Raw genomic sequence first — 16,322 nt, forward strand, 5'->3', positions numbered from 1 at the left:
CATTTACCGATCGGGCTCGTTCTTCTGTTTATTCGCTCTGCTCTGTTTTGAGAGCCTTTTGTCATTGTGTTGTGGATTAATAAAACGTGTTTACAGTGTTGCGGCTTGTGTTTCCATACCATAGACATTCTTCTTAACTGACGCTAAGTAATTTATTCATAACATACATCCAATAAATTGGGGAAGTTCTGTTTCCGTCCGTCCTGCCAAAATTTTACAGCCCTTCACCGGGAATTACATCGTCTCCATATGAGTGAAAAAATCACGAACAGGACAAAAATCTATATACAACCAACCATTTTCCGTCCTTGTTTCTTTTTTATATTTCTACGTGTTTGGACTTAAACGCCTCATGAATCGCGAAGTTTCAAATTTTCAAAATACAGACTGATAGAGGACGCCATACGCGATGGTATATTTAAACAGCTGAAATAATAAAAGATAGGCTGTTATAATGACGTCAGAAAGCGTAACTCAGATGATGGAAAAGAAAGTATTGAAGAATGTTCTTCACGGCACATGGACTGAAGATTTAAGTGTAGAATATGAAGGAGAAACAGTCTTCAAAAATTCCTTTGCTGAAATAAAGAATGATGGATTTACAACGGAGAACAGTAATGTATCAAACAATCAGAAGACGATTTTCCACAAATCACAAAGTTCGAGTGAAAAACGATCATCGTCAAACACTGATGAAGCTCCTTGTTCTAGTGTAGAATACTCACAATCTGTCGATCAAGACATTAAAGGCGACGAAGGGAAACCAGTCGATGACTCATTTGACAAAAACATCGATGAAGTTGACTTCTTTGATAGCGATGAAGAATATATGGAATCTCATGGTCACAGATTTGACAAAAAAGATACGGATTTAAAACAGCAGGATACTATCAAATATGTGAACGACAGATATAGTTAGTTTACATTTTCACTTGTTCAAACTCTGTAAATAATTTATATAAGAAATTAATGGATAGCCTAATGGTTAGGGCGTTCGCTTTGCAACTGGGATGCCCGAATTCGATGACGGTACAAGTACCTGAAGTAAGGACAGCATGTAGAGATCCTATGTACATAACCACTACCTAATGAAAAAAGAAATATAGAATCAATAATTTCTCCATTCTGTAAGCTTTTGAGATGATCCCTTGTTAGGTACTCATATTAGTATATCACAAATGGTCTTCTCAAAAGCTTTCATAAAGTAGAAACTATACTGAAGGTTATTGACGGCTAAATCATATTTTGGATAAATTATTGGTTCTATATTTATATGTTCACTAGGTACGGGGGTTGGTTGTACATACGATCTATACACGCTATCCACAAATCAGGAACCTATGAACCCAGCGCCTCGTCAAACCTAAGATGTTTAACATAGGTAGTGACCGTTCTTTCTCCAAGCACCAAATGTTAGAAGTGAAAGTCGCAGGTCTTTCGAATATGATCTTAAAACGAGGGTTTCCTCTCATGGTAGGCGTTAACACGATAAAGAACTCTAACTGATCAGATACTTAGCGTCGTTCATGGATCAAAATTTGTGGCCCATAACCTACTCCCGGTGACGTTTCTATACGAGGGAAAAAATCCCTAATTGGACGTAAAACAATGTACAAAAAAAACCACATATCAGGAAAATCTTGTTTGAAATATAGTTCTATGATTTAAATCTTCACTCTGCACATGATTATCTTTAAATTTTTACCGAAAGATGTATCGTATCGTTGTGAATATTGAAAGATATGTTAAGCGTTCTTTTGATGTCTCTAATTCAAGTTGTCGTTTTATTTGTTAAGGAGAGTACCATAACCTATCTATCTACAAAAGATCTATACAGAAGTTTGCAACTGACAACCACTTCGAAATCCATGACATCATTCCGGATGGGAATTGTATGTTTCGAGCTCTAGCTGATCAGTTCATGATTAACGGACGAACCGGATATACCGCAGAAAAGCTCCGAGGAGTTGCAATAAAGTAAATATTCTTTCTGATTAAAAGGTGTTCAAAAGCGATTTGAGTAATTTTATATATATAATTGATTTGGTTTGTTTGTTAACGATGTGATTATCAGAATACCGTATGTCGTATAATTTTGTTTATTAACGATGTGATTATTAGAATATCGTATATCGGGTGACTTTGAGGCACTGAAAATGCTGGCTTCTTTGGTGAGAAAATTTTTGCCATAAATAGAAATGTCAAACTTTCTATTCTATAAATGAAATATTATTGAATGCAAATTCACCCAAAACGAATCGCTAAGATTTCGAACTCTATATACATGTAGATTTTAAAAGACAAATCCGCTAAATATTGCCGTCTCCAAAATTACCCGATAAACGGTAAACTATTCAGAGTATACATGGTAATGCTGTGTTTGATAGTTTCACGTTATAAAAGGTTGTTGTTGTTTTTTCCTCAAAAAAAACAATTTAAGAGATCATCCTTTGTTTTGTTAAGGATGTTATCATCAAAATACTGAATATAAGGTACTTTTCGCGAGCTGGAAATGTTTATTTTATTTGTTTGGCAGATGAGAAAATTCACCAAAATGAAAGTGCCAAATGATGCATTTGTGAAAGGAAAATACGCTAAAAAAGAAACCTATATTGTGATTCTCTTAATGTTGCCGACGACAAAATGACCCGATGTACGGTAAAGATGAAATGTTATGTTGCAGTTAATTTTTACACTGTAAACTTTTTTTTTCGAAAAAGCTATTTGAAAGAACATCCCTACAACGAAGAAGGCCATCACATGCAGTCGTTTTTGTGTATGGAGTCTTGGGAAGACTATCTCTCTAGAATGTCCAGAACCTGTGAGTGGGGTGATCACATCATTTTCCAGGCTGTTACTGATGCCTTCAACCTAGAAATCGTTGTGTTTAACGTGTTTCAGGATGACATAAGGCGAACCGAGGTTAACCCAGGAAAAGACACCCAAGTACAAAGGATTCAAATGTTTCTTGGTCACATTGGAGAATTTCATTATTTGAGTTTGCGCCCAGACCACTGGACATCATTATGGCCGTACAGTAAGATATGAGATAACATATTCTTTCTTCAGCCTGATTGAAAGAAACTGACATCTTTCATCACTTAAACAAATCTAATTTATAAGCTTCTTATTTGTATTCTCTATTTAGAGTTACGAGTTATGAGATTGATCACTGTTCGTTATCTTCATACACATGTACAATACACATTTGTTCATTCCCAATCACTAGATTTATCGTATATGCGAGTTCTGCACATTCAATCCCCTCTATCACTATCAGTACTTTCATTGTCGTCTGTCATCGTTACTTTCAGAAGCTGTGGTGACTATGGGACAAATTAACATGCAATAGGATTTCTTTCCTAATTCCTCTTCATTTAAAAAAGTCTCTTATTTTGTAGAGTCCATTTTGTACAGACTTATCACTTGTTCTAAACATCTGCCTCCACCAACGAGACGACAGCTCATCCAGAACAAAATCAAAGATATTGGAGCTAGTGCAATAGTTACTGAAGATGAGTATCTAGACTTGCTTCAACTTCACGTGGGAGATGAAAGTAAAACCAGCACTGATCAGGAGAAACCGTCAAAAGGAAACCAGGTCGATTGTTCTACAATTCATGAAGATTATTTGTTGCACTTTGACAAGTACTGTTTAGATGATTTGCAACTTGAAGAAACAGAAGGTGAGAAGTAAGATAATTTGAGTATAGCATCCAATATAACATGCTTTATTTAGGTATATTGGATGTACATACAATATTTGATTCTTGAGATTTTGAAAAACTTCATTTAAAAGATCAATTCTCATATAGACTGTTGATCTATAATCATAAGATAAATCTTGTTGTAGATTCTTTGAACAGCATCTTCTTTGATCCCTTGCATATCGACGTCATGACTGGTGTTCCACTTCCTCACCTGTCCGACATTCTTAAACAGCTATTCCCACTTTATATGATAAATCCATATGTTGCGACACGTGGTCCAATTTTATTTCCAACTTTTTCTATCCACTGCATCGGATCTTTTGCAGATGGAAACAATGTCGTTTTAAAAGACATTAGCAAAAATCAAACAAAACGTGTTTTTTATAATACGTACATGCAAAAGGAAACTGGAGAAGCCGTCATTATTCCAAGGGACAAAATAGTACGTCATTCTGATTATACAGAGAGCTCATGTGTGAATATTTACGCTGATTCAACGAACACACATCCTGGATACTGTCAGTTAAAGGTGCCTTTAGCTGCTACTGGAATGAGTGTAATTAATGTTTTACAGAAGGGTTCTCAAACATTTCTAAAAGGAATAGAAGTCGAGGTCGATGTTTCTCTTCCTAAGGATGTGGATTTCAAGTATAAAGGCCTAATTTGTGATGCATTTCCTCCATCAACACAGGAGTGGAAAGTCCGAGAAAGAAAGTTTACGTTTCCCTCTCGTCATCTTATGCGTAAGATTTTGAAAATGTACTGTACATTGATTAAAAAAGCACATCCCAGGAGTAAAGAACCCGACATAGAATGGAAATACAATTTTTCTATGGCTGAACACGCCATCTTTACGGGAGGTGTTACTGAATCCCAACGTCATGGATTCTTTGTCTTTAAAGTTTTAGTTGACAACGCTACTTTTCATCTGACGAAACATTTGAAAAATAAGCATTTGAAAGCTGCGTATTTGTATGCCCTTGAAGAAATTCCTTGTGAGGCCTGGGAAACCAATTTCAGTGGATGCATCTTATTTGTTCTGAGCACTTTGGTAAAGAGTTTAAAGGCCAAATTTCTTCCACATTACTTCATTTCAACCAACAATCTAATCGACTGCTTTCATGCTGAAGAAATTGAAGCTCTTTGCGTTAATGTGGAATGTATCCGTGCGTTTCCAGTGACGGTAATCCAAAACATAGCCGAAAACCATGGATATAGTTATGCGCCAAAACTGATCAAAATGGTCTTTGAAAACTGCAAGACTTTTGTGCACAACAAAGATTTGTTGTCAGTATGTATGGATGCGTTCATACCTGGAACATTGTGCTCAGTTAAAACCTTAACAAGACTTGGATGTTATGAATCTGCATTTCAGCTACTTCAATACACCCACGAGCAGATGCTTCTATTGCCCATGTCAGATGGCGGCTTTTCTATACCCAGTTTTATAGAATTTTTTCAAATGGCTCTAAACAACATACGCCAGAGATCGTCCCGAGTTATTTTGGCAAATCTGTTTGACATACATTATCAGACCAACATCTTGAATGAATACATAGACAATGATAAAATATTTGCAAAGGATATCCTGCCCTGGAAGGTGAATTTCCAAATTGGATATATGGAAATCCCAGTAGATAAGAAAACAGATTTTTCTTTTCTCGCTGACATTTTCTACAAAGAAAGTTTAAGAGAATACGATAAACGCAATTCAACACTGGCAACTTCGACTCTTGAGACAGCAGTACTGTGCGTTCAAAAGGCCATCGAGATGGACACAATAAGTACGGATGAAATACAGGACAAAGCTCTTAAAGAAGAAATACTTAGGCAACGGGACGTGGTAGTGATGGACCTGAAAAGGAAGCTGAAGTTGTACTACATTCATATGTATCATGTATCGGGACTATATTGCACATTTGCGCCATTGCAAAACCATATGGATGACATAGAAAATCTTTGCAAGGAGTTTCCAGAAATGACTCGTTTTGTCGCTCTAATGTTTAGATACTTGGGGCGACGCGACAAAGCTTTAGAGTATGAGGCATTAAGTAACAGTTATCTTAAACAAAGAAAGCCTGTTTTGCGTGAGCTATAGGCCAATCTGAAAACATGAGTTACCTTTCTGTGATCCGGAAAGTAGTGCGCTTACGTAATTTAGTTAAAGACTTCCGAGTAGCATATTCGAGAAGCGTCATCATCAACGGTGCAGAAGGCGGCAAAGATATTGCTGTATAATTTTACAACAATCACGCTAACAAATATGTTAACGTTAATAAAAATTCACAATGCATAGATTTCCTTCATAAATGTGAAAATAACTAACTTTGCATGTAAAAAAAAAATGGAAAATTAATGTCATTAAAGGAGAACCCCCTGGCATGATTTCACGTGGTTCTTGACTGAAATATATTGCATAAATTTTCTCAGGATCTTCACTATGGACCTTTAAGAACCCCGTGTTTTAGCATAGTCAGATTTATAATAAAATGTCAGAGGTCACCTGTTCAATATCAATGTAGTAATCATGAAACATTTAGACATATTTAAAAGTCGTGATACTATATACATGTACGTTTAGATATGTCGAACTGACACTTCTAGATTCTGGAAATGTCCATCTCCGATTGGCGAGTAAAATGTAATCCATCCTGCATAAATGAGAAGCCAATGACAGATTTCCAGCTGAACAAAAACATCCCAGTTTCAAATACAAGTATAACAATTACGGGTCACCTGTGGCTTTCCTACAGCTATACTTCTACTGTTGTATCCAAACGTTTTGATATAAACAAACTTTACAGTGCCTAAATATGGACAATTTTATCCTAAATCCACCTACGTGTTCTTGTTCTTCGTCTTCTTTCAACTATAGTCCAGCTGGACAAGTCATTACTGGTGATGTAGATATAGTTGAAAATTAGGACCTCTATTCACTTATTCTGAAAGGTCTTAAATACAGAAAACCTCGGTCATTTTATTATGAATTTTGTCGAAGATTATACCAGAAGATGGGCTAAATATAAAAAAGATGAGCTTGATAGTTGATACATTGTCAGAATGGATTAAAAATATAATAGGACTATCAAAATCCCGCATTAGACATATCAAAACAAAAGTAGGTACCATCTATCCTTCTGTGTTTAGTAAACCAGAAGTGATAAAAGAATCAGATAGGTTACATGCGAAATAGGTATTGGTTCCAGTTGCCAATGGCTTTGTCTGTCTTTGTTTGTAAGGCTCGTTATTACAACTGTATTTTAAACGAAATTGCCTTTAATTCCACTTAATTGTACTTATACTCCATTTGCTCTTAAAAAAGACAAAATTCTTCTCAACCATGCTTCAGTTTTAGACACATTCAATATCCCAGTCAATAGGTCAGATGAATATGAGATACCGTACTTATACTGGATTCCTAAACTTCATCAACACCCTTACAAAGATATATTGCTAAATCAAGTCAGTATTTTACGAAGCCTCCATCTTTGCTCCTCACGAAAATATTAACAGCTGTGAAGGAGAAACTTCAAACGTACTGTGCCACTACATATGCCGGAAGTGGTGTATATCAAAAGCGCTGAAAAATTCCGTGCGCGGCGATAAGCTTAGATATCTTCAATCCGCCCTGAGTTATCATATGCCCGTCGCAGTGTGACGTAAAATGCTTTAACTGTAACAGATGAACATCACGAATGCTGTATGTAAAGCACCAGATGCGCATTTCGACAAATAATGTCTCTTCTGTGATGATTAACCGAAATGTTTGAAATCCGAAATAACTATGAAGTTTTAGAGCTATTATAGGGAAAAATAGTGTGCCAAAACAGTGGAGTCAAATTCGTCTAAGGATAAGAGCTATGCGTGAGGGAGATAATCCGCTGCTGGTGGACTGTTAGTCCCCGAGGGTCTCTATAGCCCAGTAGCTAAGTACTTCGTTACTAGCTTGAAAATACGGATGTATATTTAATTGCCGTTATAAAATTTAGAAATTCATTTCAAATTAAGGATTATCTCCCTCATGCATAGCTCTTATCCTTGGACGAATTTGGCTCCACTTTTTTGGCACGCTGTTTTTGGCTATTTCTAGCTCTAAAACTTCATAGTTATTTCGGATTTCAAACATTTCGGTTGAGCATCACTGAAGAGACATTAATTGTCGAAATGCGCATCTGGTGCATCAAAATTGGTACCGTATAAGTTTTACATTATGACTCCTGGGTCGAGGCCTCTGCTCGTGGACTGTTAGTCCCCGAGGGTCTCTACAGCCCAGTAGCTAAGTACTTCGTTACTAGCTTGAAAATACGGATGTATATTTAATTGCTGTTATAAAATTTAGAAATTCATTTCAAAATTAAGGATTATCTCCCTCATGCATAGCTCTTATCCTTGGACGAATTTGGCTCCACTTTTTTGGCACACTGTTTTTGGCTATATTTAGCTCTAAAACTTCATAGTTATTTCGGATTTCAAATATTTCGGTTAATCATCACTGAAGAGACATTATTTGTCGAAATGCGCATCTGGTGCATCAAAATTGGTACCGTATAGGTTTTACATGTAGACGTAACAGAAACGAAGAAAAAAGTTGCAGAATTATCAATATATTATCATACAGAATAGAATAAAATTATTATACATGTATGATGGCAATGTGACTAGGTACAGAAGGAAGTAATGTGATATGTTTTCAAATTGTCATGTTCTAGGCCAGAGGCGATTTGAAAATGTCTTTGCATTCCTCATTATCTAGATTAAATCTATATAAATGCATTGTTTAAAATGAAACGATTGACATTGATATTGCCAGAATGCCATGTTTCTCTGAAATATTTTCTTTAAATTGCTTCCACATCATATTGCATCATATTCAAACATTGATAAAAATTTTGTTTGCAAATTCTGAAATCTGTACGTAATATTAAAAATTACCCGAGGCTGAACAATATTATACTTGTTTAATATTCATTATTCAAATGAATTATTATCATCGTTTTTCAAAGTGGGGTGGGTTTACTATTTCATCAGATCTTTCAAGCTTACATTCTTCTCATTTAAAACTATTGTTAAAGGGGGGAGCAACCAATATATATATATTTTAAAAACACAATTTGGATATATATATATATATATATATATATATATATATATATGTGTGTGTGTGTGTGTGTGTGTGTGTGTGTGTGTGTTATTGGCATTACGATATATATAACAAACGATGGACATTGTTACACCCACCCACCCCCACCCCCCATTCAACGTGCCTGATCTCGATGATGCCTCTATAAACGTTACTTAGCACCCCTAATGAATATATCTAGATCGATTAAATTATAAAACTTATGTTCTGAATTACGATTACCATGTTCTCTGATGAATAAGGAAAGATTAACAAACCGTGTAGAGTTATGCGATTCTGCGACACGTCCCCGAAGTGACTTCCGTATTTTCACTGTCGTGCCTATTCGTTGACGTAGGTACTCCGTCTAAAGTAATTCTCATCAGTCTGAAATAAGCGGTTGCATTAGAAACTTTAGATCACATAAATGTAGTAGGCCTAATGGCTTGAATTTACACTGAACATTTATAATTACAATGCTCAATCTCATCTTACCTATGGAGTTCCTGTGTACTTTCACATTCGCTGTCTTGCATACGTCAAACGCGTCAGACGGCTTACTCGAGTGTGACGTCACAGTCTTGTAAATATTATCGGAATATGACTGTAGTTAAAGCTTTAGGCCTATATATATTTTTTAAAAGTTATCTAAATATACATGAACATTAATGTTGAGAATTATTTATGTTTTTCTCTTTCTTCCGAGTGCTAGAAATCTGTGTTTTCCTTTTGATTGATGATCTACAAATTCGGGATGGTGGTATTCACTGATAGAAAATTTTCATTCCTACATGCATCCAGTAGGCCTAACTTTATGCATCAACACCAGCTTCCAAGGTATCACACCGGTAATTATTATCGATGTATATAAGGGAGGGGTGTAATTAAAATCAAATTACGGAAATCTGAAATGACGTTACCGGCGCCTCGTCTACCGACAGCTGCGCAATATACTACCCTCAAATCATATGTATGTAAACAGCCCAAGTGCACTCCGACAAGACGATTAGAAAATTTCGTGCTTTTGAAGTTGCATGTTTTAACTCTATCAATAAAGTGATTCTTCAAGTAGTGAAAATATGCTTTCATTAATATCTATGATGGGAGATTTAATTTATTTTTTAATTCGTAAGAGAAAAAATAATGGGAAATCAGGGAAATCAGGTGTGGAAAGTACGTGTAATAATACTGCGTACAGAACTACAATGTAAAACATACGGTACCAATTTTGATGCACCAGATGCGCATTTCGACAAATAATGTCTCTTCAGTGATGCTCAACCGAAATGTTTGAAATCCGAAATAACTATGAAGTTTTAGAGCTAAATATAGCCAAAAACAGCGTGCCAAAAAAGGTGGAGCCAAATTCGTCCAAGGATAAGAGCTATGCATGAGGGAGATAATCCTTAATTTTGAAATGAATTTGAAGTTAATAATTTCGGATAAAAACGAGGAGGGGAGGCATGAGCAGAATCTATTTTGTTGATCGTTTGCTAACATTTTATAAGTGTACTCAACTTAAATTGCCTAATGTCCATATCGTTTTATATTTTACCTTAATTATATTTTTTCCCACTTGAATATATTAAGAAGTGTGAATTTTTCACTTTAATCGCTTTTCTTGTGAACTTTTTAAAATGAATAGCTTTTCACGTGAAATTCATTTGAAAAATTTAACGTGAATTTCACGTGAATTGTTGTTCACGTGAAATTCATGTGAATATTTTAACGTGAATTTCATGTGAAAAGTGATTCACGTGAAATCCATGTGGACATATTAATGTGAATTTCACGTGAATCACTTTTCACGTGAAATTCACATGAAAATTACGTTAATTTCACGTTAAAGGTTCATGTGAATTTCACGTGAACAGCATTTCACGTGAAATTCACATGAGGTACATTTGCCTGTGTAGCTATGAGGAGTAAGCATTGCCTGTCGACCGGTTACACCCATCATGAGCCCTATATCTTGAAGAGGTAAATTGAGTTATCCGTAGTCAAAATCAATGTGCTAAGAACGTCCTAACAATCAGTATGAAATGCAAAAAAAAAAAAAAAAAAAAAAAAAAAAAGCATTTGACCCAATGATAGGTTGTATTGGCAAATTGGATAGTTTTTGCGAAATGCTTACTTTAAACGAGACTGTTGGAACCCCTGCACCATCAACTTGTTTCTCAGTAGCCTGTCTCAATTTAAAAACTGATCATACGTGGAACAAGCTCTTGCGTATCAGTTGAGAGATATAAACATCGTGTACATGTGATAAATGGAATATTGCTATGTAGTGAAACGTATTTGTGTATATGTATGTACTCATGTAAATGACCCTTGAACCTGGTCTGTCCTATTCCTAACCCTTGACCTGGAGCTCCAGGTCACGCAGCCCTCCCTCTCTACCCTGCAGCAGTCGACGATATACCCCAAATCTATGATGATGTGTATCATCATTAAATTGTTTTACGGGCCATCGAGTATTCGGAAAATCAGTTCACTATTTCTTTTCGTGAACATGCGCGAGGCAATATAGTTCTCTTCTCTTTTACACTACATGTTAACTCTTTGATGTGTTTATGAGGTCTTCATGTATCTAATTACACTTTATTATATACATTAATTACCACTAATCTACGCAAGTCAAACGAGTTAAAAACTTTGAAGTAAATCAAACACCAAGAAAATGCGAAAGAATGTTTTTGCAAGTACAAGAATAAGTCTTAATAAAGAGTAGATAACTCCAATGGGAAGACATTTTCTCGTCATGCAGTTCATAGTGCCAAAATTACAAAGTAAATTCAATTTAGTTTACACGCTGTTTTAAAGTCTGGCAATGTCAATGCGGTTGGTAAATTTAAGAATAAGATTAAGAAATAGTAACAAGTCATTTAGTAATAACTCGCGTTTCGCAATTCTCAGGATTTCACTTACACACTGTACTTTGTACACCTCGTGTGACAATCCAACAATCAGTACCAGGAAGGTAAATATCAGTTATTTTAAAAAAGAATGAAAGGGAAGAATTTAATTCACGAACTAGCAGTCGAAAAAATGTCGTGGAAGTAAAGGCATTTCACATTGGAGTCGTAACATTGCTGATGCATGAATCATGACCTATTAGATGGGGACGTCAAACCCCTTCCTCAGGACATTATGAAAAGTTTTACATAAGTAGGTCAAAGATTGTAAAATATGTAGAAAAAACCTTGCACTAAATCTACACTAAAGCTATATAAACATTCATACCGATTGTTAGACCGTTCTTGCACGCTGACTTTAACTACGGATTACTCCATTTACCTGATCAAGACATATAGCTCAAGACGGGTGTGACCGGTTGACAGGTGATGCGTATTCCTCCTAGGCGCCTGATCTCACCTCTGGTATATCCAGGGGTCTGTACTTGCCCAATTTTCTTTATTTTGTATTCCTTATAGGATTTATGAGATTAATCACTGCTCATTAGCTTCACCTTTCATTTGCACAAAGTACTCGTTTATTAGTTTTTGCTTGCTAATCAATGTGGTCAGGGAGCTCGTTGATCAGCCAACTGGAAGAAAAGGAAGTCTCAATCATTCGTATATGCAAATGAATTAACAATAGTTTTAATAAGAGAGGATCCGGATATTGGAAAATGAATCCTTCCATTTAATTAGATAAAGATTAGTATACAAACATTAAACAAATGTTGATGGAAAAGAATTATAAAGTAATGCTATCAAATGTCAATACGAACGTTCGGAAAACGTTAAGTATTTAATTAAGCAGGTTTCGGTAGAATTTTCAATAAAGTGAAATAAAAGTCTGAAACAAAAGTCTAAGAAAATCGAGGAAAAATAAAAACAATTGAAAGTAGTTCACCGGAGGAAATCAATTATACAGAAAAAATAAATCTAGAAAAGGAATTAAACGATATTTATGAAAATAAATCAAAAGGAACCTATATAAGATCAAAGGCTAATTGGGGAAAGTATGGAGAAAAATGTTTATCTTATTTTTTCAATCTTGAAAAAAAAAGCATCAAATCAATAATGTAATTGAAAAAATTGTAGAGAGTAATAACACATCATATACTAATAACGAAATCTTGGGTCGGCTGTGTGATTTTTATGAAAACCTTTATTCTTCGGAAAAGCCAAACATAGATCAAATCAAGAATTGCATCGCGGAAACGAATATTGAAAATAAACTAAACGATGTGGGGAAAAAAACATATGCAAGAGTCTCCCAACTTATCCGAATGCGAAGGCGCAATTAAGAATATAAAACACAATAATCTCCAGGTACAGTTGAGTTTTACAAAATTTTCTGGAATGATATAAAACATTACTTTTTCAGTTCTTTGATGCAAGGTGAAGATAACGAACAGTGATCAATGTCATAACTCCTACAAGCAATACAAAATGTTCTTTGATAAAATCTTTTGAAAGTAAAGAGCTCCCAAAATCGCAGAGGCTGTTAATAATAAGTCTTATTGATAAAAAAGGTGAATAATCAAATGTTAGAAATTATAGACCAATTAGTCTAACAAATTGCGATTATAAAATTCTTGCATTTCTTTTGGCTAAACGTTTACAAACAGTCATGTCAAAACTGATAAATATAGACCAATCAGCATATATTAAAGGCAGATCTATTGGGAATAATGCTCGATTAATTCAAGATATTTTTAACTACTGTGAAGATCATAACGAAGATGGAATTTTATTATTTTTTAGATTTCGAAAAAGCCTTTGATACCGTAGAATGGAGTTTTATGATTGAAACCTTAAAAGCTTTAAATTTTGGAACAAATTTTATCAACTGGATTACAACCTTATACAATAAACCTCTATTTCGAGTAAAAAATAACGGTTACATATCTAAAACTTGTAAAATGACTAGAGGTATTCGTCAAGGCTATCCAATATCAGCATTACTGTTCATCATCACAGCAGAGATGTTAGCTACAAGAATTAGATCTTCGGACACAATACATGGTTTTGAAATTGGAATTAACAAAGAGATAAAAATTATACAATATGCAGGTGATTCCACATGCTCCCTAAAGGATGTGCAATCAATAAAACAAGTAATTAACACAGTAAAACAATTCTCTGGAGTCGCAGATCCAAAGCTTAATTTAAAGAAATCAGACTGTATATTGCTAGGTTCTTTAAAAAAGACATGTGAAAAGATTGAAGATGTAATTATAACAAATAATCCAGTTAAAACACTTGGTATATTGATAGGACACAACAAAATATTGTGTCAAGAAATAAATTCGATAGGAAAAATTAATCAAATTATTAGCATACTTAGCAAACATTGTCTTTGTTTGTAAGGCTCATTATTACAATTATATTTTCAACGAACTTGGCATTAATTCCACTTGTGGTAATTGTACTTATACTCCAACTGCCCTTTCAAAAGATGAAATTTTTCAAAACCATGCTTCAGTTTTAGACACATTTAATATCCCAGTCAATGGGTCGAATGAATATGAGTTATCATACAATGCACCTATACTGGATTCCTAAACTATATAAAAACCCTTACAAACAAAGATACATTCCTGGATCTAGTACGTGTTCTACCAAGCCCTTATCTATGCTCCTCACGAAAATATGAACAGCTGTGAAGGAGAAACTTCAAACTTACTGTGCGACTACATATGCCAGAAGTGGTGTTAATTAAATGTGGATTCTAAAAAATTCTAAAGAACTTTTAGAAAACTTGAAATCGCAGAATTTTCCCGAATCAATAACATTAATTCCTATGACTTTTCAACACTATACACGACCATTCCTCACGATAAATAAAAGACTAGACTTTCTGACATAATAGACAGTTGCTTCTTCAACAAAACGGGGAAAAGGAAATATTCATATCTAGTGATCAGACATCCAAAAACTTACTTTGTTAAACTCCACTCTGATTCCACGCACAAGTACTCTGAAGTTGAAATAAAATATATGCTGGAGTTCCTCATTGACAATATCTTCATGGTCTTTGGTGATCAGGTCTTCCAACAGTCTGTTGGAATTCTCTTGGGCACGAATTATGCTCCTTTGTTAGCTGACCTGTTTCTATATTCATATGAAGCAGAATTTATAAAAAACTTTTACGTGAGAAGAAAATATCTCTCGCTGTGGCCTTCAATTCGACATTTCGATATATCGATGACGTTTTGTCTATTAACAATGATAACTTTCATTCATATGTCGATTTGATATATCCCTGTGAGCTCGAAATAAAGGACACCACAGAGTCGTCCACTTCTGCTTCATACTTAGATATTTTATTGAAAGTAGACATTAACGCCAAACTGACAACTCAACTGTATGACAAACGGGATGATTTCAGCTTCTCCATCGTCAACTTCCCATATTTATGTAGCAATATTTCATTATCACCAGCATATGGTATTTATATATCTCAACTGATTTGATATGCAAGAGCTTGCACTGCGTATATTCAGTTTTTAAATCGAGGTAAGCTATTGACAAACAAGTTGATGGTACAGGGATTTCAACAGTCTCGATTGAAGTCAGCATTTTGCTAATTCTATGGTCGTTATAACGATCTGGTTCGTCAATACAACCTATCAATGGGTCAAATGCTGTCTGATGTGTTTCATATCGATTGTTAAGCCGTTCTTGGGACACTGATTTTGACTGAGGATAACTCCGTTTACTTGATCAGGATATAGAACTCACGGCGGGTGTGACCGGTCGACAGGGAATGCTTACTCCTCCTAGGCACCTGATCCCACCTCTGGTGTTCAGAGGTCCGTGTTTGTCGAACAATCTATTTTGTATTGCTTGTAGGAGTTATGGGATTGATCACCTTTCATACTCGATAACTGGTGAAAAAGAAATTTAACAATTTTTGGTAAAAAAGAAATAATCAATAATCTTATTATTTCTAAATTGCAATACAATGCGTCGATATTTCACAATCCGCCTGATGAAATATTTAAGCAACTGAACAGAAAGATATTTAATTTCGTATTTAATAGCAGAGAAAGAATCAAAAGATATACACTTATTGGAAAGGAATTGAAAGATGGAATCAATATTATTGATGTTGAAATTTTCCTCATTAAAAGCGTCTTGGATTGCACGTCTGCTACGTACTAAATCCAGTCTTTTAACCTTTCTTGAACATAAATTTCAAAAAGAAACTCTATCGCTGAGGTATATAAATAAAACAAACTTAAGAGACGTAAAAGAATATAAAGATATGACATTTCTGCCGTTGTTTTATAAAGACGTAATTTGCGCTTTTAACAAAACCAAAATGATTTAAGATATCTCTATGACTACTTCGGACGAATTCCTATCTTTACCACTTGGGAAAAATAACCTATTTCACTTCAAAAACCATTGAATTTATTTTCCCAAAATTTAGGTTTATAGGCAAATATTGCTGATATTTATATTTTCATCCATGTTTTAAAAAGAAGTCAGCCATTATGACGATGTAGAGAACCTCCTTAAACAGGTGCAACTGCA

At 34.9% G+C, this 16,322-nt stretch overlaps 1 protein-coding gene across 1 annotated transcript; it reads left to right on the forward strand.

Moving 5' to 3' along the window:
• The first annotated feature begins 280 nt into the window (after positions 1–280).
• Positions 281–6,140, forward strand: LOC125656734 (uncharacterized). Its single transcript, XM_056143250.1, has 5 exons — positions 281–914; positions 1,797–1,977; positions 2,721–3,037; positions 3,402–3,686; positions 3,854–6,140. The coding sequence occupies exons 1-5, from the start codon at positions 455–457 to the stop codon at positions 5,806–5,808; spliced, it is 3,198 nt and encodes a 1,065-aa protein (XP_055999225.1). The 5' UTR covers positions 281–454; the 3' UTR covers positions 5,809–6,140.
• The last annotated feature ends 10,182 nt before the right edge of the window (positions 6,141–16,322 follow it).

This window comes from Ostrea edulis, chromosome 7 (assembly GCF_947568905.1).
Source record: "Ostrea edulis chromosome 7, xbOstEdul1.1, whole genome shotgun sequence".
Taxonomy (NCBI): Eukaryota; Metazoa; Mollusca; class Bivalvia; order Ostreida; family Ostreidae; genus Ostrea; species Ostrea edulis.

What these genes read in the sequence shown, in the direction of transcription:
- LOC125656734 (XM_056143250.1), top strand. Translation starts at nt 455, where the DNA reads ATGACGTCAGAAAGCGTAACTCAGATGATGGAAAAGAAAGTATTGAAG. An exon ending in CTCCGAGGAGTTGCAATAAA is followed by an intron (nt 1,978 to 2,720) that starts GTAAATATTCTT and finishes TTTTCGAAAAAG; the next exon opens with CTATTTGAAAGAACATCCCT. An exon ending in GCAACTTGAAGAAACAGAAG is followed by an intron (nt 3,687 to 3,853) that starts GTGAGAAGTAAG and finishes ATCTTGTTGTAG; the next exon opens with ATTCTTTGAACAGCATCTTC.